This window comes from Coprinopsis cinerea (assembly GCF_000182895.1).
Source record: "Coprinopsis cinerea okayama7#130 chromosome 9 map unlocalized cont3.9, whole genome shotgun sequence".
In the NCBI taxonomy this organism is placed as follows: Eukaryota; Fungi; Basidiomycota; class Agaricomycetes; order Agaricales; family Psathyrellaceae; genus Coprinopsis; species Coprinopsis cinerea.
The window spans coordinates 1226161-1247404 of NW_003307536.1; the positions used below are offsets into that span (position 1 = coordinate 1226161).

The 21244-nt window shown below is 52.1% G+C and overlaps 9 protein-coding genes across 9 annotated transcripts; 3 read left to right on the forward strand and 6 right to left on the reverse strand.

The window, feature by feature from the left end:
* Positions 1-839: 839 nt before the first annotated feature.
* Positions 840-6863, forward strand: CC1G_07706 (hypothetical protein; the record flags this gene model as incomplete). Its single annotated transcript, XM_001832267.2, has 7 exons — positions 840-1029; positions 1098-1311; positions 1366-1922; positions 1985-2454; positions 2502-3095; positions 3157-3458; positions 3527-6863. The coding sequence occupies exons 3-7, from the start codon at positions 1490-1492 to the stop codon at positions 6861-6863; spliced, it is 5136 nt and encodes a 1711-aa protein (XP_001832319.2). The 5' UTR covers positions 840-1029; positions 1098-1311; positions 1366-1489.
* A 460-nt stretch (positions 6864-7323) lies between these two features.
* Positions 7324-8438, reverse strand: CC1G_07707 (hypothetical protein; the record flags this gene model as incomplete). Its single annotated transcript, XM_001832268.2, has 4 exons — positions 7324-7951; positions 8011-8213; positions 8263-8311; positions 8350-8438. 4 exons carry the CDS (start codon positions 8436-8438, stop codon positions 7324-7326), a joined length of 969 nt encoding a protein of 322 aa, XP_001832320.2.
* Positions 8439-9108: 670 nt separating this feature from the next.
* On the reverse strand, positions 9109-10344 carry CC1G_07708 (hypothetical protein; the record flags this gene model as incomplete). Its single annotated transcript, XM_001832269.2, has 4 exons — positions 9109-9249; positions 9311-9622; positions 9678-9927; positions 9983-10344. The coding sequence occupies 4 exons, from the start codon at positions 10342-10344 to the stop codon at positions 9109-9111; spliced, it is 1065 nt and encodes a 354-aa protein (XP_001832321.2).
* A 747-nt stretch (positions 10345-11091) lies between these two features.
* On the forward strand, positions 11092-11790 carry CC1G_07709 (hypothetical protein; the record flags this gene model as incomplete). Its single annotated transcript, XM_001832270.1, has 3 exons — positions 11092-11218; positions 11282-11460; positions 11521-11790. 3 exons carry the CDS (start codon positions 11092-11094, stop codon positions 11788-11790), a joined length of 576 nt encoding a protein of 191 aa, XP_001832322.1.
* A 396-nt stretch (positions 11791-12186) lies between these two features.
* Positions 12187-12989, reverse strand: CC1G_07710 (hypothetical protein). Its single transcript, XM_001832271.2, has 4 exons — positions 12887-12989; positions 12689-12824; positions 12502-12627; positions 12187-12420 (listed from the first exon to the last, which is right to left on the reverse strand). The coding sequence occupies exons 1-4, from the start codon at positions 12962-12964 to the stop codon at positions 12353-12355; spliced, it is 408 nt and encodes a 135-aa protein (XP_001832323.1). The 5' UTR covers positions 12965-12989; the 3' UTR covers positions 12187-12352.
* Positions 12990-13542: 553 nt separating this feature from the next.
* Positions 13543-14410, reverse strand: CC1G_07711 (hypothetical protein). Its single transcript, XM_001832272.2, has 3 exons — positions 14232-14410; positions 13881-14165; positions 13543-13826 (listed from the first exon to the last, which is right to left on the reverse strand). The coding sequence occupies exons 1-3, from the start codon at positions 14343-14345 to the stop codon at positions 13665-13667; spliced, it is 561 nt and encodes a 186-aa protein (XP_001832324.1). The 5' UTR covers positions 14346-14410; the 3' UTR covers positions 13543-13664.
* An 830-nt stretch (positions 14411-15240) lies between these two features.
* On the forward strand, positions 15241-15786 carry CC1G_07712 (hypothetical protein; the record flags this gene model as incomplete). Its single annotated transcript, XM_001832273.2, has 2 exons — positions 15241-15264; positions 15541-15786. The coding sequence occupies 2 exons, from the start codon at positions 15241-15243 to the stop codon at positions 15784-15786; spliced, it is 270 nt and encodes an 89-aa protein (XP_001832325.2).
* Positions 15787-16478: 692 nt separating this feature from the next.
* Positions 16479-18163, reverse strand: CC1G_07713 (flavoprotein NADH-dependent oxidoreductase; the record flags this gene model as incomplete). Its single annotated transcript, XM_001832274.2, has 9 exons — positions 17941-18163; positions 17769-17874; positions 17688-17697; positions 17573-17622; positions 17431-17508; positions 17275-17365; positions 17024-17213; positions 16843-16961; positions 16479-16777 (listed from the first exon to the last, which is right to left on the reverse strand). The coding sequence occupies exons 1-9, from the start codon at positions 18135-18137 to the stop codon at positions 16479-16481; spliced, it is 1140 nt and encodes a 379-aa protein (XP_001832326.1). The 5' UTR covers positions 18138-18163.
* A 424-nt stretch (positions 18164-18587) lies between these two features.
* On the reverse strand, positions 18588-20532 carry CC1G_07714 (hypothetical protein; the record flags this gene model as incomplete). Its single annotated transcript, XM_001832275.2, has 7 exons — positions 18588-18965; positions 19021-19314; positions 19368-19679; positions 19731-19810; positions 19863-19929; positions 19982-20385; positions 20436-20532. 7 exons carry the CDS (start codon positions 20530-20532, stop codon positions 18588-18590), a joined length of 1632 nt encoding a protein of 543 aa, XP_001832327.2.
* Between the last annotated feature and the right edge of the window lie 712 nt (positions 20533-21244).

Genomic DNA, 21244 nt, shown 5'->3' on the forward strand with positions numbered 1-21244 from the left:
CGCTACGTAGTAGGTAGTTCATAAAATTTAAAGCAGGGAAACTCAAACACGATCGGCCTCTGAGGGTTTAAGGATTCGGGGGTCGAAGGAACGTCGAGCGCAGGATGCCGTCATTCGGTAAAATGATAATAGACGCTCCGCTATTAGTTTGTTGTCGTTATAGCGGTTAACAATTTGGGGGTGCACCCTCGATTTTCTGATAGTTCACAGCATAGACGGACGTGTGATATGGGGCCACGAGTAGTGACGCATGAGGGTTTGGATGCAATTGTTCTTTCATGGCCTGGCTCTTGGGTTCTGCCTGAATGGACTGGATATGTCTACTTTCAAGATAAAGCACGGTGTAGATCCGACAATAACAGACGGTTGAAGAGACCGACGGAGGCTGGAAATGTCATCTATTGCCTTTTCCGTCGCTTGAACTGGGTTTGCTCGGCGCTCGCGGGCTTTAGATGGTAAAGGATCTAGACCCCATTCGCCTCGAAGCATGATCGTGGTTCAGCGCAAGCCTTCCTCGTCCTCCCATGCAGGCTAGTCGATGAAGCAAAAAAGATAAAGTGTTTTAGATGGCCGAGAGATTAAAAGTAAAGTATTAAAGAAGGAGAAGAGGTGTTTGAAGGGCAGAAAGCAGGAAAGTAGAGAACGGGAATTAAAAAGGGAAAGTGATGTGATCATGCTGAGCGCTCCACCCTAATTGGCTTGGCCTTGGCGGGGATCTTGCAACGGATCCCTCAACGCGTTGTGTTTGTGCCTGCCTTTTTGCTGTGTTTGGACGTCTCCGCCAGATCGTCGTCTCCATCGCTTCTCTCTCTTATATCTCTCTTCACAACCTTCTCCTTCAATCCTTTGGGTTTCTGGTTTAATTTTCGCCTGGGCGAACTTTCCTGCGGACGGACGACGTCGACAACATCGTCAACTATCGCCCCAGGCCGCGACAAACTCGACGACGACGACGACGACAGCGAGATTGCGAGAAATATAGGGATTTAGGCCGGGTTTAGGTGTTAGGGATCGATTATACAGCTTTCGGTGAGAAGCGACGCCTCCTGATCCCAGCGGGCTGCACATTGCTGACAGCGAACCTCTGTATCAAATAGCGGGCTAGATATACCTGACAAGCTATTTGTGTAACCAAAACGCAGAAGGCAATTCCTGTGGACGGCGTACATCTTTCGAACGTTCCACTGGACCATCCATCAACCATACTGGCGCCTGATACTTCATCACGACGCCCTGTTCAACAGAAACTACATTTCAACCTCCAAACCGGACTTACAGGGATATCAAAACACCACTTGCCGAAGACACTAGGTGAGTCCCCCCTCCGCGGAAACCTGTTGGAGCTAAAGACGAGTTCGTGGAAAGGACACAACGGCACTCATTCGCGCCCGATTGGCCCCACTCATCAGCTACCCACTTCACGCTGATCGAAGGAGAAGCAGAGCGACACTTACGCAACTGCGACTTGAACGGACTGTAATAACTCTGGATGGAGGGCTCTTCGACAAACACCTACCCCGACGCAACATGGAACACACGAACTCAGAATGACGATAGGAATCCTGCACAGCCATTAGCGCACGATCAATTCGAAACCCACCGTCCTCAGCACCCTCGGACGCCACCAATGCAATCGTCAGCAGGGTCTTCAGACCGCGACGCTACCAGGACGTCAAACCCCAAGAGAAGCGAGAATGACTCCAATGAATCAGAATCGGAGTCGTCTCCCGGGTCCTCTGCAGAAGATTCCAGTACCGCCAGTGTGCCGAGTGCTGGTGTCACCGTGAACCCCACCGCCGGGTATCCTCCGTCTCCAAGCTCCGTGGCTACTTGGACTGCAAGAGCAGGAATAGGGGGACCCTCCGGTTTTGTCATGAACGTCCACTCACCGAGCTTTAGACCCGCATCTGCGGCTGGCCAAGGTGAGTACGTCCTTTATATGACAGCCGAGCCGGAATCTGATTTGCTATCTGCTGATGGGAAGGTTCGGTCACCGTTTTGCATCCCGACTCGTCATCCATGACGACAATGGGTGCGAAGGACGCGTCCTCTGCCAACAGCCCGCAAACGCAATCGACATCACTAAGTGCAACATCTGCATCGAACATAACGACGACGCCAGGGCACTCCAGGCCAACATCGAGCGTTTCGCCCGAGACCCTGTCCAATGAAGCAATCGAGGCTGCCATCCAGGCTGCAACGTGTTCTTCCTCGAGTGCAGAAGGTAACGCCAACCAGCCACGGACACGTAGTGCGTCGTCCTCGGTTTCTGGATCAGCGCCTGGGTCGGGCCCCAGCAGCGAATGGGAGCGGAGTAAAGATGAGAGCTGTAGAAAGAGTGACCGAAGCAGTGATCACGAGAGGCGTGATCGCAACAGTGAAGGAGGCGGGTCGAGGGATCGGGATATGAGAGTTCCTGCGAGGGATACTCGCACACTCTTGTTCGTCGGAAATGTAAGTCGTGGGGTGTTTTCCTTGAACTCAAACTGACCAGAGCGCAGCTTCCGTATCGTGTTCGGTGGCAAGACCTGAAGGACTTGTTTCGTCGGGCGGGGACAGTCTTACGAGCGGATGTGTCCCTTGGGCCCGATAACAGGTCTAGGGGGTACGGAACTGTCTTGCTGGCCACAGCAGAGGATGCCGGACGTGCGATCGATATGTTCAACGGGTATGACTGGCAGACGCGGATATTGGAAGTTAGGGTCGACAGGGTTGGCGGCATTGGGATGCTGAACCCTACGACGGGTGCGCCTATGGGATCGATGGGTATGGGCATGGGGTATGACCCTGGGATGATGGGCATGGGGATGAGCACGAGTCTTGGTCCTGGCGGCGGATACGGAAGCACGGGAGCGGGAGGAATGTACCACTCTCCAGGCCCTGGAACTAGCCAGCACTCGTTTAGTGGTCAGGGAATGATGGGACAGACACCGTCACAGAAGACCCATCAACATCAAACCTCCGACCCACTGGCCCAGCAACAGCAGCAGCAGATTCTCCAACCCACACCCGTCTATCAGCTTCAACAAGGCTTCGCCCAAAGCGCCCTTAACTCAGCTGCCGGTCCTCCTGGCAGGACGCTGTTCGTTGGAAATGTAGGCGTCTGACTTTCCTTTTCCATTTTCAAGCGGGCTAACTAATAGTGACTTTGACCAGCTACCCTATCACGTTCAATGGCAGGATCTTAAAGACCTATTCCGACGGGTACCGTCTAGTCACCCGATTCTGCAGGGAAAGGGAAACACTTCCTTTGGCAGCAGCACTTTATCTTTGCACGGCCAGGGTTCCGGTCTCTCCTCGGAAGCGGCAGAGTTGGGGCATATCCCGCCTTCACTACTGACTTTCAATGTATTGCGAGCGGATGTGGCCCTTGGACCGGACGGGAGGAGTAAAGGGTTTGGAACAGTGGTATTTTCGAGCATAGAGGAAGCGGAGAGGGCAAGGCGGGTATTTAATGGGTAAGCGTGCCTTCCGTAGCTCTTGCGTTTAAACATTGGGTTAACGTTTTTCTGTTATTGTATATCAGGTACGAGTTCAACGGCCGCCAGCTGAAGGTGCACTATGATCGACTCACTTCACTTCCGGCCAATGGAATGGGAACGACGGGGTCTCCCCAACCTAACTATCTTCCACCCATGTCGGGCAGTCATCCCCACCAATCACCCTTCCCGCCCTCGACTTCACCCGCTCTCAATGGTCTGTCGTTGGCGCAGCAAATGTCGAACCTTGGGCTGGGTTCATCGAACATTGGCATTGAGCAGCCAAGTCATCACCTGTCTTCGTGGTCGACTGGGCCTCAGCAATCCAAACTTTCTTCAATCCTACACGCCAACGCCAATGCCAGCCCCTCTCCCTCTCTATCCGTTTCTCCCCCAGCTGATCTCAGTGCCAGACTTGGCTCTCCATTGGGCAACCATGCTTCGCCACGTCCTCAGCAAGCACAATCTTCGTCCCTGGCTTTCGCCCTCGAAGGTGTGGGCCAGCGACGCCTGTCGTTGTCCGAGCAACAAAGGTTCCAAGTTCAGGACCGACTGGAGCTATTGCAACAGCAAGTGCACCTCCAGCAACTCCAATCCCTACATTCACCTCCCCTCCCTTCTCCCCCTACTAGCACTGCGAAGCAAACGAATCCAAACAGGCCGACTCGTATCGATCTGCCTGCGCGCACGTTCCATGTCGAGGTGGACCCGTCTTTGCAGTCACTCGAGGCTCCCGAACCCATCTCTAGGGGGTTGAGTAGCGGGTACGACGGTGGGATCAGCGGCTACGAAGACCCGGTAGAGCGTCATATCCAAGCCTTTGGCTACGACCAGCCAATAGGCGAGAAGAAGACCAGAGCAAGTTTCCTCGACGAACACCATAGTGGCAGTGATTCGCAAGACGACCGACTTCAACTATGGGAACTCGAACGCCAGCGGGAGCGCGAGAAGGAACAGCGGCTTTTCCACCTTCTCCACGGCTCAAGGAACCAGGAGCGCCAGTCGTCCTCGAAAGGTTTTACGTCGAACTCTCACTCGACTTCGATGACTTCGCTGATCGGTGGGCTGGAGGGTGGCCCGATAGAGGGGACGACTGCGTCGGCGCCGGTGTCGAATGTCCACTCGCCTTCAAGTATCTTTGCGAGGACGTCGAGTGCGAGCAGCATGTCTTCGTCCCTCTCGTCGTCCTCCAGTTCCAGGTCGCAACCCCTACACCACCCGTACGGCGATATCGGATCCGGGAGTACCAGGTCGTCGAGTGTAGCTTCGGTGTTTGAAGGGTTGGACGACCTACGGCAAGGGAACCAATTTGGTATGGGGATGGTGGAAAGTTTGCTGGCTGCCAGACTGGGCTCTCGTTCTAGGCCTGCTGCGGGAACAGATGCTGAGGCAATCCAAGGTTCGGAGACGAGTTCCGCGGCTGCGAGTACTCACTCGTTACCATTGGGACTTGGAGGTCCGTCCACTGGCTCAAGGTTGGCAGTTCGGAACCTTGCCGACGAGGAGGACAGCGATGGGCGAAGCAAGGGCAAGGATAAGGTGGCGGCGTATAGTCTAGGGAGGATATCAAGCCCGAGTTCCAGGACCGGATCCACCACGAGTGCGTCAGAGAGTGGGAGCGGGTTGTCTGCCGGGACCAGTGCTAGCAGAAGCTCGACAGGTTCTGTTCTTTCTCCGAAGCGTGTTAGGGGTGTACCTTCAGCGGCACGGAGTGCTTTGCGATCCGGGAACGCAGGGAGTGATGCAGATGTTTCTGGGGAAGAAGGGGATGACGATGATGGTCGATCCGTTTCTGCTCCATCTTCCATGTCGCCCCGACTTTCTCAGTTGTCAAGGACAGGCAAACTCGTACGTTCAGGAAGTCGGAGGGAGAAGGCGGCTGAGCCCAAATCGAATCAGGCTGGAGAGAAGGGTTCTGGTGATCGACAACATCCGGGACCTATCGAGCTGCCACCACCACCCCCAGTCGTCCCGATTTCGATCGGGCCTCAAGCTGCTGCTGCGCCTGCTCCTACGTTCAGCAGCTTGTTGGGAGACGGGTTGTTCCAGCAACATCTACCTTTCAAGAGGGAAGGAGAGCACGATTATGCGCAGTTCGATTACTCTGGGGTACCCACAGTCCAGGCTCGACCATCTCAAACCGATGCGGGAGAGAAGGAACAACGTGCAGAGACTCGGGATGCATCATCGACAGCTGGTACCCAACAGGATCCTGGCCATCAAATGTCACAGCCTTCCGCGCAGCAACAGCAGCAACCACAGATGTATCCGCCCACGCCTCATGGACTACCTCCCATTACGCCGTCGATGCCCCCGTTCACTCTCGTCACTGGTGCCCATGGCTCGTTGACGCATTACCAAGCCCGGCAGCAACGTGCCCAACAGCAGCAGGCTAGCGCTAAGCGCCGCTATGGATCGAACGCCCCGGGAACGCTCTCACTGCCTCCGTCGCATCTCGATCCCTTTTACCAAGCGCAAAATCCTCAGCAAATGACTCCTCCTGCTACCTTTCTCCATCCACTGGGATCCCCTGGGTCACCATACGCTCTTGGACCTCACCATCCTCTGCACCACCAGTATCATCATCACCAGCATCAACATCAGCATTATCATCCGCATTCGTATGCTCAGCATCCTTTGTCACAGTCGTATGCAGAAGGGTTCCCGTCGCCTGGTCAGCCAGGCCAAGCTCCGCCAGTCATGCCTGGCGGGATGTCTCCACTGGGTCATCCCATGATGCATCCCCAGCAAATGTACCCGATGGCTAGTCCGTTGGGTCCTCCGCCAGGGTACGGCCTTGGGACGATGAGTCCCGGTGCCTTTTGGGGAAGACCAGGGGAGATGCCTGCCGTTGGCAATCCGTACATGAACCCTGCGGTCGGTGCGCCTGTTAGATTGGCGCCTGGTGGTGGACAACTCGCGAGCGTTAATCCCCAAGAACCGAAAGGCTACTTCGACCAACTTTACATGAACCCGACCGACTACAACCAGGGTTACAGTGCCGGGGGAAACACCGCCGAAACAGGTGTCCAAAGCACTACCAGCGTCGAAAGTAGTGGCAGTGGAAGTGGTCAGAGCGCGATTGAGAGGGAAATCCTCAAGGACAAGAGCCATATGACGGCGGAGACTGAACAGGAGAAGAAGGCCGAGTCGACACACGACTACCCCTCGACAGTACATTCTTCAAATAACGACGGCCCGGGTTTCTCGGGTGAAGGCGACGGCGGGAAGGAGGTCGAAGCACATGGCCCTGCGAACGTGTCGAAGCCAGGTATCAGGCATACGCAGACCCTCTCCACTCTCAGCACCGAGCAACAGGCTACCGCTCCCAAAATGCGGCATTTTAAGACCGATTCTATGACGCTCGCTGGTACCGGAAACTAAACAACCCCGCAAAATATCTACCTCTTAAAGTGAGTGTCGTTGCTTCTGAGTAGAGGTTCACTTTACTTACACTGGAGTAGGATTTGACTTTTCGCAATCGTATGTAGAGCTCCAAGCACATGTTACGGCGTCTCATCACCACCGTGGACTATCTTCATTTCCCCTCTCGAATCTCGGATTGTCTTTCGGTTTTATTGTAACTTTATATCGCCGTCTCTTACCCTCATCGTCATCTTTTGTTATTGTTCCTCTCCATCCATCCACAATCTCGTTGACTTATCGCATCTCCATTGTAAAATATCCAGCATTCTCACTCTAATGACTAATGATCCCTCGAGTTCACTTCGCGTCCATCTCTATCTCGGTAAGCGGAAACCATCGGCGAGAAAGCATAGTATACACATAATGATCAAAAGAGTCCCTCACACCCTTGGGAAATAAATAACAAAACGATGCGAGATCACAGTGGCCAGAGCCGATAGAACCACCTCTTGAAGAAGGAAGCATGAAGGTCCTCGAGTTGGTGACTCAGGAAGTCGACATCCTCCTGCAACTTCGCTCGAGTTTGAGGATCCTTTGCACACGCTAATTCCTTCTGTTTAATGACCAACATTTCGGACAGAGAGAACTTCAATAGCTTCCCTGCCTCAGTACGCGGCACCAACTTCTCCTCCAGTACAAGCTCCTCCTGGATCCGCAAGACGCGCTCAGCGCTGCCCTTTGCCCGTGACCCTTTGCCTTTCGAACGTGGGGTCGTGTTCGGATCTCGTGGTTGGTTTGGAACCGGTTCAAGCAAGGCATCCAAGGCTTTGCGATAGGAATTCTCCGTGTTATCGACTCGCATTACCCTCGTACCATTGTCGATCAAGTCCTTCCAAAACTCCCTTTTGAGTTCTTCTTGATTGGCTGCAGCCTGTTCCTCATTCTTCTTCGTCCACTTTGTCGTACAGATGATGACCTTGTCGTAGGCTTCGCGCCCACAAAGCTTCCGGAACATCTTCATGTTCAGCCGGACAGACCCAGTTAGCCGCTTCGCGCTGATGTCGTATAGATAGAGGATCCCTCCTAACTTCATGTCGGAATCATAGCTGGAGTAGTGGTGGATGTGTGACCCTTGCCTTCAAGGGTCTGAATGGCGAAGACTTACGAGGATGCCAGCCACACGGCGATACGGCGCAAGATTTCCGCATCATCGATGAGGGTGTCATCGAATCCTGGGGTATCGACGAGGACCAAACGCTGGCCTGGTAGCGACGGATGATCCATGATATAGGGATGCAGTTGCTGGGTACACGAGGCCAAGTCGTGCCCGACAGTGGTGACTTCTTTCCCTGCGATTTTGTTCAAGAACTACCATGAATTAGTCGAAGCTCTCTCTCAGAAGGGTGGTCTACCATACCGTGCTCTTTCCCACTCCAGTTGGGCCCATGATACTGACAACCATTAGCCTGCGTGGCAAAGGGGACGAGAAGCTGTGAACCCATACGCAACGATAAAGTCGGTATCACGACCATCCTTCATAATCGCATCCGTTGGTCGTCTCTGCCTGAACCATTTCCTTGATTTTGTGGGCATTGGAGCAATGTGGGTTGACGTGTCAGACGGGTTAGGAAGTGGTCGAAAGTTGAGATGAACAAGCGCCGGGGTGCCTCATTGAATCATAGTTGAAGGTGGACTGACGGCTGTCCTGTGCAAGGGCCAGGAAGCGCAACGAACACGAGGCCAACACTGCGACACCATGAGGCAGCAGTTCCCTAAACGTTTCAACTCGTCGAAGTCATTGAAGGGGGAGCCGAGATAGGGTCAATGGCGTTTGGTACATGTGTGGCGGAGTAACCAATTGCAAGATTCAATCCGAATCGGTATACATAACCTCGGTTGCAGTCAAGCCAGCGGGAACTGCGGCAAAAAAATCCTTTCAGTGGTCGCTGCTGAAAAAATAATAATAATGATGATAGGACGGAGCGCCGGGTTCGTTTCTAAGAAAGTAAGAAACACGCAAAATACAGCCATGCCACTGCGGCCATTTGTCACCAACAGGAAGCTGGAAGCAAGAAGTCTGCGATTCTCAGTTCCACCCCTGGGGTGTTGAATGAATTCTCCGCAAGGATTACGGCTCGCCCACTATAGGGACAGATACACAGCGCATCTGGGCCTAATGGTTCCGTTACCGTTGGTTTCATGAAAATAGTTGTTGATGTCAAGTCCGTTGCTCGTGACGACGGTGAAGGAAGAGAGATGGCGCTTATTCCGATCGTCCGTTCAGGGTCCAAGTGTAGCCGCGATTTGATGAAAAGGTGCCTCTTCGCACACCAGAGGAGGGTACTTGTCGAGAGCCTTGGTAAGTTCCCGTTCCAGCGGGGCCCAAGGAAGTTATCCGTGCTACCTTGATACACCGGGAGGCAGCTTGGGATCATTTCATCGCCATTAGGATAAAGCCTTTTCACCATGTAGAGTTCAGCATGAAGGGACTGTGCGACGGTGGGTTCTGTGTCTTCAGGGTCGAAAAGTAGATTTCCGCCATCCAGCAAGCAGACATAGGGTCTCGGAATGGACCACGAACGTGCCTCGTGAATGCCGTAGTCGACACAGCTGGAGTGACGACGATTCAACAGAAGCTGAGGATGGTTGACGCATGACACGACGTTCCATCCATCTACGAGAGGCTGCATGGCGGGTAGGTCATAGACAGCGAATTGGTACTCGTTGGAGTCGGCCAGGCAAACCAGCGCCATCAAGGTGTTTTCAACCATGGCGAACTGCGTGTTTCAGATTCAGTCCAACCGCCACCCATCTAATAGACCAGGTACTTACCGTTGCGCCGCCTTTGGTCTCCCATTTGCAACCTGTATCATCGACCCAATCCCAAACATTGAGAAGATATCTCTCCGGGTCATTCTCCAATGAGGTCTCAAAGACAATGTAGTTTCCTAACATTGCACAAGAATGAGCTTCTGGATTCCACACGTCAGTGTCTCCAACGCGAAGGTCTGCTTTCTGGACGAAAGCTGGAATATCAGCGGTTGGGTAAATCTCATAAATCACGAATTGTCGGGGGGTTTGCCTGGATGTAACATTGAGATCACATGGAGACTCGCAATTGGCAGAAGGCAACTCACGCGATTGTTGAGTTACAAAATAAGAGTATGCCTCTTCCATCGGCTGTCGGATTTGGTTCCTCGAGGAAAACAGGGGAAGCAAGTGATATAAAGGCCATGGGACGACCTCGCGGGGTATGTCCGGCATTGATTCCAAGGTCCCAGAGACACAATCCACAACTAGTCGTGTTGGTGATCAAGAAACGGCCACCTGGTAACAGGTACAGCTGGGAAATGACTAGCCTCTCGTTGGGATTGAAAGGATTTTTGGGAAGGAAGATCTGGGTCCGAGAAGGAGATACAACCGAGTTTTCGTTTCGCCTCATATAGCAGATGAATCTCTGCGGTGAGAGTGCCAGATGTTCGAGGTCTGAGATAGACATGGATTCCAAAGAGAACCATTCCGTTGGCAGTCCTTCCGAACGGCAAACGTTCGTCACGGCGTGTATCCACACGATTCTGTGCTTAGAGAGGGAACAGAGAACTTTGGACGTCTAGTCTTTGCGTTATCCCTCTGGGCTATACATGACACAACTGCACACGGACCTTCCTTAGGGACAAAATGTCCGTAGGTTCCAGGAACGACAATATATACAGGACAATGTCCACCGCTCCGAGGCATTTTTTGAGACTCGAATCATTCTGCGTGTATCCAGACCCTTCAACGTCTCCAGACACGGAATTCCGGACAGTTTTCTTGCGACTGTTGGCCATGGGCGATGAAGGCAAATGAAGCTGGATGAGCTCTCGTGTTCGGCTCTTTTCCTTCCGTGATGCGGATCGAAAAGAACATACCTCATCAAATGCTGACTAATTCCTTGGGCGCTTACCTCCAATTCAAACGGCCGGGTGTCCAGCACGAAGGCCAGGCGGTGCTGCAGGGCCCTCAATCGATGCAGCATGTGTCCAGAGGCTTAAATGCTATTGGAAAGAGGCCCAAGACTGTAGGTGCTGAGTTACAGCACCAATGTATACAGTGGGCACAGTGTTCTTGATTTAATCATGGACAGCGGGCGCTGGCCTACGCTGCGTATCGTATAAAAGGCCATAGGGAGTGGAGGTGACCTATTGGAACCCTCTTTCGACTGCTAGATGTGGTGCCTCTCTTGCATACTTACTGTATAATTGCCATGAAAATCTTTCCCGAAGACGACGAAGCTGTCGACACCGCCTATCTCGACGAGGCTGGAAAGATCTTGTACAGAGTTCGATACAAAGACGATAAGGCCTTCCTCGAAAAGCTGGACGCTGAGAAAGGTTCGCCGTAGCTATTTTTGACGGCCGAAGCACTCGACTTGTCATAGTGACTCAACTCTGCAGAGACATTCGTGCCCTTTGCCGAGGTAGATTCCGAGACGATCAAGATAGGAGGAACCGAGACTTCAGAAGAAGAGTTCTTCCAAAAGGATGGCTGGAGCCTCTGGGGGAAGAATCGTGTTTTTACCGGTTCCGATGGACATCGGTATCGGTGGGAGCTGCGTGCCATTGGTGGATCCCAGGTATGCAAAGCACAATGAATTCCGGTAGAAATCCAGATGCTGACGGTTTGCCATCTACAGCTTTTCCGCATCAATTCGGACGACTCGAGTGGAGAGGATCCTGTCTTCAAATTCCACAGAGCAACGGCCGGAGTCCTGCATGACGAGGCTCCTGCCTGTTATGAAGTCGACCCGAGCGTAGAAGGGATGCTCGATTTGATTATGGTGACCTACGTCTTCGTCGAAACCAAAAGAGAGGACAGAATTCGGGTTCTTATCGAAGTAGGAAATGCGGCCGGAAAGGCTAACAAGTCCTTGAAAAAGTTTAATGCATCGGAAGCGGAATATTAGGCCCAATACTTCTGCTGCTACATACCCGCGGACAAGTAGTACACGTACATTCTTACCATGAATGTCCCATGACAACATCATATGTGAAGGCCTTAAGCCACAAACGGCGACCCAGTGGCAACTCTGAACTGGTCACATTTGCTCCAATGACCCTGTGCCCAACATGAGCCTAACTGAGAGAGGAATTGTAGCACGCCACTGGCGAGTTAGAAGTTGGGCGAAATGAATACCCAAAGCTGGGGCTGACAGTTTTCCCTACCAAACAGAGCAGGATTCCATGGAGCCAGCCGTGACACATCTCTCTCTTGTCACCAACGTATCCTTGAATCCCACCGGCAGGGTCTGCAGAGCTTGCTCTAGGGTCTGTATGTTATCCTGCTAATACATTCTTCAATTGGTCTAAACTTTTCATTGAGACTATCTCGGGGATCTTCACACAAGAGCAACACCAATGGCAATACGAACACCATGTACGAACGGGCAATCTGTCCAGCTGACACATACGAGTCACCCCCGCCCGCTTCTCCATCGCTTCTCCCGTGAGTTCTCCTCATGTCCTGCCCTAGACGGTCTGCAATTGAGCGGCATCCGGAACAGCGGGAATACCAGTCCAGCGATCCTTTACGAAGACTGAAAACGAGTCCAATGTCAACGAGAACGAGGCAATCCTTCCCAGCGCATGGAATAGGGGTATAAGGAAAAACAACTCACGTTCAGTTGCAACGGGCTTCGACGCGAAGTCCCTAAAGTTCCCGGTTTGGATTGCCTGGGATTCACCGAAGCCAGGGGAGAGGTGGGAAAGAGCACTTCCACAGGTCCCGCAGAAGACGCGAGTGACTATCAAACATAGGATGGGGTTCATTTCGCTAGCTTATTGACACTCCTGAGCGACGCTTACCGATATTGCCGCTGGGGACCTTGACGCCGAACTCCTTGATAGGTCCCTCGATCTTCACATCCTTCTTAGGGGCAAGGATGTTGGTGGAGTAGGCACTACCAGAGGTCTGTTTGCAGTCCCAGCAATGGCAGATGATCTGAGATGGCGTGGGCGCCGTCAATACGCGATTGATATAGCTCATGCAAGGAAAGGCCCTACCTGGTCCTTGAAGTTCTCTCCGTTTTCGATGGTGACAGTCGACTGTCCACAGAGACACTGTCCTTTAAGAGCTGGCATTTCTACAGGCTGATATCGGTGCAAGAGAGGGCGCGACGCGAGATGTAGGATGGATGCTGATCTACAGAGTGAGTTACTTCCTCCCTTTTATATCTCTTACCTTCGTCGCCATTCCCGAAGAAACCAAGTCACAAGACATGTTCCTGAAGATTAGTTATCGTATCAAGGTTCAAATGGGGATTTGAGAATCAACCTCCGGAAGGAGTTGGTTAAGAACGAATCGTTTCTCTGCAATTTGGTGGTTCGATCAACACCTGGAACAGCGGAGGAACCAAAGAGGGCGAGCACGTACCGCTTTGAATGCCTTCAAGTCATGCTTCTCGGTCAAATGATATAAGCACCGTACAGACTTACTGTAAGTGTGTAGTTCAGCACCAGACACTCTCCCCTTCGAGGCATTTGGGCGCCGAGGCTGACAAAGTGGTCACGGCGCAGCCCACAGCACGATTCAGACTGTGTGTCCAAGTGTCATGACAGGTTGGAAATCTTTCAGCGCAATTCCCCAGCAACTTCCGAAGAGGAAAGCTAGGTGCCCCGTGACTAGTCCGACACGACACGTCGTTCGCTTCGAGAAGGCGTGGGTTACTGAATCAAGTCCATGGTTTATAATCTATGAGCACAGAAGATCAACTAGTATACAGATGCACGACGCGTGAAAAGAAGGATACAAAACAGAGATGGAAGACATCTCACGCTGCTATCAAAGGGTGAGATTGTATTCGTATTCATTGCTGGTGCTCTGGGAAATCCAGAGAATGATAGCGGAAAGCATCATGGCGACGCTTTGCGAGACGTTTGCATAACCGTAGTACCTGAACTGCTCCGTGTATCCTGGGAGGACATACTTCAAGACAAGAACGGTCTTAAAGAGTACAGTTAGCGGTATTTCAGGAGCCACAAAAGGCAGTAGACATACCACACTCCCCGCCAATCCGCCCGCCATCAAAGCAAACCCAATGAACAAGAATAGGCGTGCCCTCCAGACCGCCCTCGAGTCCCCAAAGCCCTCGTCTCCGCGAATTCGATCTTTGTCTATCAAGTTGATCACGATGTAGCCGAGTAGGGAGCAGATGCCTGGAATCCAGTCGACGAATGTAACATGTACCGGGGGCTCGGTTGGGGTATCAGGGTTCTCCCATGGCACTTTTGCATGGGCTGAGAGGATGGCAGCATCGAGGAAGGCCCAGTTCGCGATCGCAAACTATTTGAGAGAAAGCATGAACCGTTAATCGACGCCAGAAAGCCAGGACAAAGGGTGTAAACGAACCAAGGCACCAGCCAGGTAGACGCCAATCGTTCTCTTGTGCTTTCCCAGCGTAAAGTTGGGGAATGGGTTCAAGCAGACTCTTCGAGGGTCATAGTCGGATCTTGGGAGCGACATTGAGCACAGCGCAGACAGCGGTCGTTGTCGTTGGTAAATGCTGCGGCGAGGTCGTGGTGGTTGTGGTTCAAGTTGCCTTGCTCCGCTTGCTCCTCCGTGGGAAACTGCTGACCACGGCTCGCTGTCTCTTGTCACGATGACCTCTGTGTCCACTTGGATGGAAATGGGGGTCGTTGGTGAATACAACGGTGAGTAGGCCATGGATACCTGGTCAGTATACCAGCCGCTTAATTCAAGCTGCCAGCGATGACTTACGGACACTGCCTGCGTAACAGCGGTGGGTGGCTGGTCGTGGGACCCCTTTAACGCCCACACAGGAAGCTTGGGCAGCCAACTTGCGGCACATATGGAGTCCAGATGCAGTGAACACCCCAGGGATCGTCGCTAGGTACATTCAAACCGCAGGGAACGACGATTAACCTTGTTTCTGGGTCTAAAAGGCTGTATCTGTCCATTGAAACGCGATCGAGACTCAACGCTGCCGCTAGTTCACATTCATCGTCAATCAGGACTACTTACTCGGGATGTGACATGGCGACATATACACGACAGCCTACAGGATTGGTGCATGCATTTCCTGCTTCGATGTCTCACCACAAAGCCGTCTACGGACTCATGGTGTCTCCTGGTTCAAGAGTTAGAATTGCCGCCTTTGACTAGCTGAGTCCGCAAAAAGCAAACGGTTCACTCGTTCTTTCCTGTCGTCAGACTGTCTGGTATGTGAATAAACCTTGACCACTTACGGGACACATCGGAACCTCGAACTAGACCGAGAAGGCTCTAAAACCACCAAACCGGGCGCTTTCCTCCTTGCTTTTTTCAGGAGGACATTCGTCAGCCCGCAACCTTGTATCCACATCCCACGTCTTATTCCGCGGCACATGATCCAGGCGTTATGTCGTCCATCCACGGTCATAATGTGTGTTGGAGTGAAGATAGACGAGGTGGTCATGATCGCGAACCGCTGCCCCAAACTCCGAGATGCGCTATTCCGATCGGCGACCCTCAAAGGTGCCCCCCTTCTGAAGGGATCGACCTAGGCTTCCGCCGGACAGTGTAGATATTTTCGCTGACATATAAAAGCACCCTGAGGGACTACTATTGCCTACAGACATCTTCAAATCACCCTTTCCTTCAGGTGAGCCACTGTGCTACCAGCCCATCGCACACCACGCTCACAAGGCATCGATTCCAGCCCATGCGCAGAATACTTCTCCGCAAACTTCTGGCCTTGGGGGCAGCCAGGTACTCAAGAGCCTTTGGGCACGGCTCGGGAAACGTCGAGACAGCTTTCTATAGCTGGTATGATGTCCACCCTGCCACCTTCCCACCGCCTGAACCTCCCAACGACGAAGAAGACGACGAATTGGCATCGTCACCTTCCCTTGCACCCAGTGACAATCCCCATATAACTCTCGCGCCAAATCAAGACAAGGGGTAGAAGCGAGAACCCCGTCTATACCCTCCGACTTCTACTCGCGGACTTGGAAAACGTATTTAGGTTTTGACATGACCTTAATTTATTGACTTGGGAGGTTTTCGGCTCGCAGCTCCTCCGAACATGGGCGACTGGAACGTTTGTAACGGGTCACTGATTCCTTTGGGGGTTGAGGCTTGTTCTAGAGGCTAGAGCAAGGCCTAGCAATATCTATATCCAGCCTCACATGTAATACGCCTCATTTTCTGCCGTTATATGTTTATTGATACCTGTGCTGATGTCGAGACCCAGAAAGCATCGATTTACCCGTGCTGATGTCTGATTGAGGCAATATACCCGTGCGGCTAGAGGCTAATGCATGGAATGTATACACACCCGGAGCAGGAACTAGTGGTGTCCATAGGGGGAGACGCCTCAGCCACAGGGATTCCGAAAGCTTGGAAATCAGACGGTGAGTAGACCGACCCCTGTTCGAGAGACTTCCCGTCCGGATTGTCGGATCTGCCTCCAACTACAACGACGTCAGTCTTCTGCCTCAATCATTTCTGCCGCGATCGACGCAGTACTTGTGGAAAAGGTCAAAAGGTCGAGTTTCCCCCGGTCTGTTAAGTCATAAAGTATACCATTCGAATCCCATATCTATATCACAATCAAATCCCCAAATACTGACATCAACTTGTCTGCCTATTCGTCTACTACTCAGAAGCAGGATAATCGAGGTATCCAGTGCCCCAATTCTTGGGGTCTTCACCCTCCCCAATCTGCATCAAGGGGAAATTAGGCGGATTGCTGAGAGGCTTCCCAGCCTTGATGCGGTTAGCGACGTCCGGATGGGTGACCCAGACGAACCCAAACGCTGCTGCATCGATCTTGCCCGATGAGATCAACGACGCAGCCTCTTCTCCACTAAGGTCGCCATTGAGAACCACTTTGGCGTTCTTGATGTAAGGGCGATAAGACTCCAGAACGTCGTGTTGAGTTGCCCGTTTCTGGCCTGGTATTCACACGGCCATTAATCTGTCGTCACGGAATAGGGAGGGTTTAAAATCAAATGCTCACCATCGTACTCGACGTCGAGCTTGGGGCAGTAGCGAAGCAGAGTGAAGTAAGACAAACCGAGTTTATCGGCCTCAGTAATGAAGTAACGGTAGGTATCGAGGGTCTCTTGGAGCGGCATTCTGTAAGGTAGCCATCGTTAAGATCGACAGTGACATCCTATCCCAAATGAAAGGACGCTCACCCCATGTCGTTGTAACCTCCGGCAGGGCTTAGCTTGACGGAAACGTTGTTTCCAAAAGACTCCTTTAGCGCCTTGAGGACCTCCAGGCCGAATCTCGAGCGGTTCTCTACACTCCCGCCCCATTGATCTGTGCGCTTGTTGGAGTTGTTGTCCAGGAATTGAGCGATGAGGTATCCATTGGCTCCATGCACTGGTAGATATCAGAGAGATCAGCGGCTTGGTTCACTATCGGAATGTTGTCGAGGACCTACGTTCTACACCATCAAACCCTGCCTTCTTGGCGTTGATTCCAGCCTGGCGGAATTGCTCGATGAGTACAGTGGGGTCGTCGATGGCAGTCGGCTAGGGTGAGATGGTCGAGTCAGAAAAGATCTTATTCTCGAGTGCGTACTGCGTCAAAGGCTTACCGTGACATAACCAGGCTGGCCTTCGATAAAGCGGAACTTCCCTCCTCTGGCAGAGACAGCGGAAGGAGCATAGACAGGCTAAATCGACCCAATAGCTATAGTTAGAGAGTGCACTTCGGGTATCATTGGCGCTCCGACTTACAGTACCAGCCAACTTCTGCTCAGGAGCGTCAGGGTGCGAAACACGGCCCACTATAGAAAGGCACCCGTTAGAGCCCCACACCACGGCGATGTGAACGTTGAAACTCTATACTTACAGTGCCAGAGCTAAGAGCAACGGATGGAGTATAATAAGCACAGGTCATCAGATGAACAACGCACACGAACTTTGTTCGCACCTGAGCATAGATATGACCTCCTTCAGCATGAACTGCGTCAACGATCTTCTTCCATTCTTCAACTTGCTCGTCGCTCCAGATTCCAGGAGCGTGCGCCCATTCAGTTCTAACAAGATCGTGAATGTAAGCAATCCGGACATCCCTTAACGCGATACGCCCAGCGCGGACGTACCCCTGGCGGACTATCAAAACACCTTCAGTTACGATGAGCCCAGCGCCGCCTCGGACACGCTGGACGTAGTACTCCTTCATGAGGTCGTAAGGGACCGTATTAGGAGCGCGATTTCTGGTCAAGGCCGACATATGGACGCGGTTCTTGACCGTGACATCGCCAATTTGAACTGGGGTGAAGAGAGCTTCGACGGACATAGTTAACTCGAGAGAGAGAGAATGAGGTATCTGCTTGGACAAGCTACGACCGAATTTCGAGGTGCTTATAAGTGGATATCGTCTACCTTCAAAACAAATCAAAGCGCATAAACAGCCTATCGCTGAATCATGCATCGCTCTCATCGCTGATTCATCCTTCTCAGCGTAGTAAGCGCTCGAGATTGCATCCGCTATCGCTGATTACAATGCGATCCGAGGGCATATGATTATATATCTCCTCAAAGCTCTGCAGCCCATTGGCGACACCAACTCTTGAAATGAAGGGCATTGAAACTCAGTTAAGCCATTCACCACTCACGATTCGACCGCAATCACAGCATCTGAACGGTTGTTGCAACAGACATCATTATCCCGGGAGCGCCGGGGGAACTTTCGCTCCCTTTTGGTTAAAGTGATTATTCTGCTCGAGATAGAATACCGGCATCCAAATTATTCCTCACTACTATCGCTATCCTCGTCATCTTCAAATCCATCCGGGGTGTATTCGCTTAGGAATTCTGACACCCAAGCGGCAGTCGCCTCCCCTGCCACTGCCTTGACGATAGAAACAACCAATGCACCGGCTGACAGATGGCTTCGCGTAACCCAGTCCCTATACAGGTCATCTCCCTTCAAGTTGTCAGCTTCTAGTCCGTCTTCCCAGAAGGTAGCCTGAAAAACGAGCAGATGCTCCTCCTCTGCCAGTATGGTACGATACACCGCTCCGAACTGCTTCGCCAACAACGCAAAGGTTATCGTCCGGGCGGTAGCATCGCCTGCTTCAACAGGCCGAAGCGTATTGGCCTCAAGAAGAACAGTGGCTCCGAACTGGAAACAGCGTCAGCTTTCGTTCTTACTCACCTACATATTGGATAGAGCTTACCGTATTGTACAACTTGACGATTTGATTTCGAGATATCGTCATTTTCTCAAATTGCTTCGTCCAGAGTTTGAGTTCCTCTTCTCGCCGTCCCTCCTCTCTGTCCCAGTTGGCAAGTTCCGACCTGTGAATTGCTTCAAAAGCTTCTTCATGGAGGGCCTTTTTCTCTCGTGTGGTTCGCACTTCTTTCCATGCGTCTGTAAACCGTATATGGTGGATAGTACTGATAACGGCCTCGACCCAATTCGTGAACGGATTTCTGTAGGGGTCCATCGGGGACTTAACTTGTCCCAAGGCCTGCAGTTGCGTGAGCGCCAACTTGGTGCGAAGTGTTGATGAGGTAAGCATACCTCGTCAACTTGTAGCAGCTTTAGCGGAGTTACTGGGCTCTCCCTAATGGCTGCTTCAAAGCGATCTTTGTAGTACTCCATTGTGCCGGCAAGGAAACCGCGCTTCAAAAGCACGTCTGCCACGGTATCATCGGAATATTCCTCGAATACCCGCGGGAGTTGCGTTAGCGAGATGTCCTCTCGCTGTGTCCGCTTCCTACCAAACGCTGGCTCTGCAGTTAGGATCGACTGAAGAGCATCATCTAGCGAATGACATGGTGAAATGTCTTCCAAGATTCTAGCCAACAACCGTTGAAACCTTTCCTCAGCAGCCTGTGCCGCGCGATCAGTTATCAGTTTCCCATCACAGTAAAGAGTATTCACAATGGAGTTTTTGCTGCCAGCATGGCTCGCAATTTTGGTGGGTGGAGGTTCTGATTCGGGTTGAGGTTCCCGAATTGGATCTCGTCGACGAAGTGAGGCCGGGTGCATTGGATTCAAGCTTAGCGCACTTACTTTCCCTCCCTAAATTTTCGATTTCGACACCCAGCTGGCCTGTGGATTTTTCAGGAGACCGAGGAATCTAGAATAAAATGCTTTGTCACAAGTAAATTCTGTAGTTGGTATGGACGAACTTTGAGCAAAAGCTTTGGCCGTTGATGTGGGCTGCATTCATCAATAGAGGGCCTTTTTTCCTCGTCAGGTGAACTTTGGTGGGGGTTACTCTCACTTGTTGGAAAGGCGGGGAATGAGTTTTCCTCAGCTGTGCTGGCAGAGGAGGAGGGTGGCGGTTCCTCCAAGCCGGCGGGTAGAAACCGATGAAGTTCCGATGGTGGTGGTGTGTACCTCAACTCCTCCGACAGAGCCAAAGTGTGAATCCGCGACCAGGCCGACATGAACGACGCTGCCTTGAGTTCATGATTCGAAAACGCTTCGTTGGTATGTTTCTCCGCCAGCGATGACCCCGACGCCCCGTCGCTCACTGCAGGTGAACCGTACTTGCTGGACGGTGGTGATGTCGTATCTTCTGGACACAAAACTATAGAAGGATTAAGATCGCACATAGATACACTCCAAAGAACGCCGTACCACTACTCGGTGTGGCCGAAGATTCAAACCCGGTTTTCTGTCGTTTTGAAGGACGCGTATTGATTTCGCCAAATACTGTAACTGGGGTTGCTTCCATGAGTTGATAAACGAAGCGTGCCGTTCGCTAGCTGGAACTGTGTGCGCTGTCTAGGTGACTTTCCCCGCAGGTAGTCTAAACATAAGGCAGCGTACCTGGTTGGTGGCAGATATCACCAAGGCGCGTCTCTACCCAAATCAACTTTGGCGTGTCAGCCTTTGCCACTACAAGTACAAGTGTGCAAACAACTTGATTTATGAACTTTGTTACACCAATATGTGAGCTTTCAGGAGCCTGGCGGTTGGGATTAGATTACGTTTAGTTTAGATAAATTCACCATCGCATTGTATTCACCACCTGGTTTTCAAAGTAGCACACAGGGATCACGTTTGAACGGCTTTGAAGTCTGTTGACTTGGTTGAAGTGGTTTTGATGACGAGATTACCGTGCTCGAATTCCACATTTCGAAGTCCCCCACTTGAACAATCACGAAGTGTGCCAAGAATGGACACGCGTGGGAAAGTCATTACGTCGGCCCGTCCTCCCGTTCAGCCGTCCGCTTTCGGACGATGTGGGCGCTTAGCAGTGGTAGGTCTGGCCGCGAGAAAGTTCATCTCTCGGACTGACATTTCGATTAGGCCTTCCAAGCTCACCACCACCTGCCACCACCTACCGCCCATTAACTGATTTCTTGCACGGTTTGTCCATGCTCACGAGTGATATATCCTGATAGGTCAGTGAGCTTCCAATCAACAAGGCACTGACTTCCGAT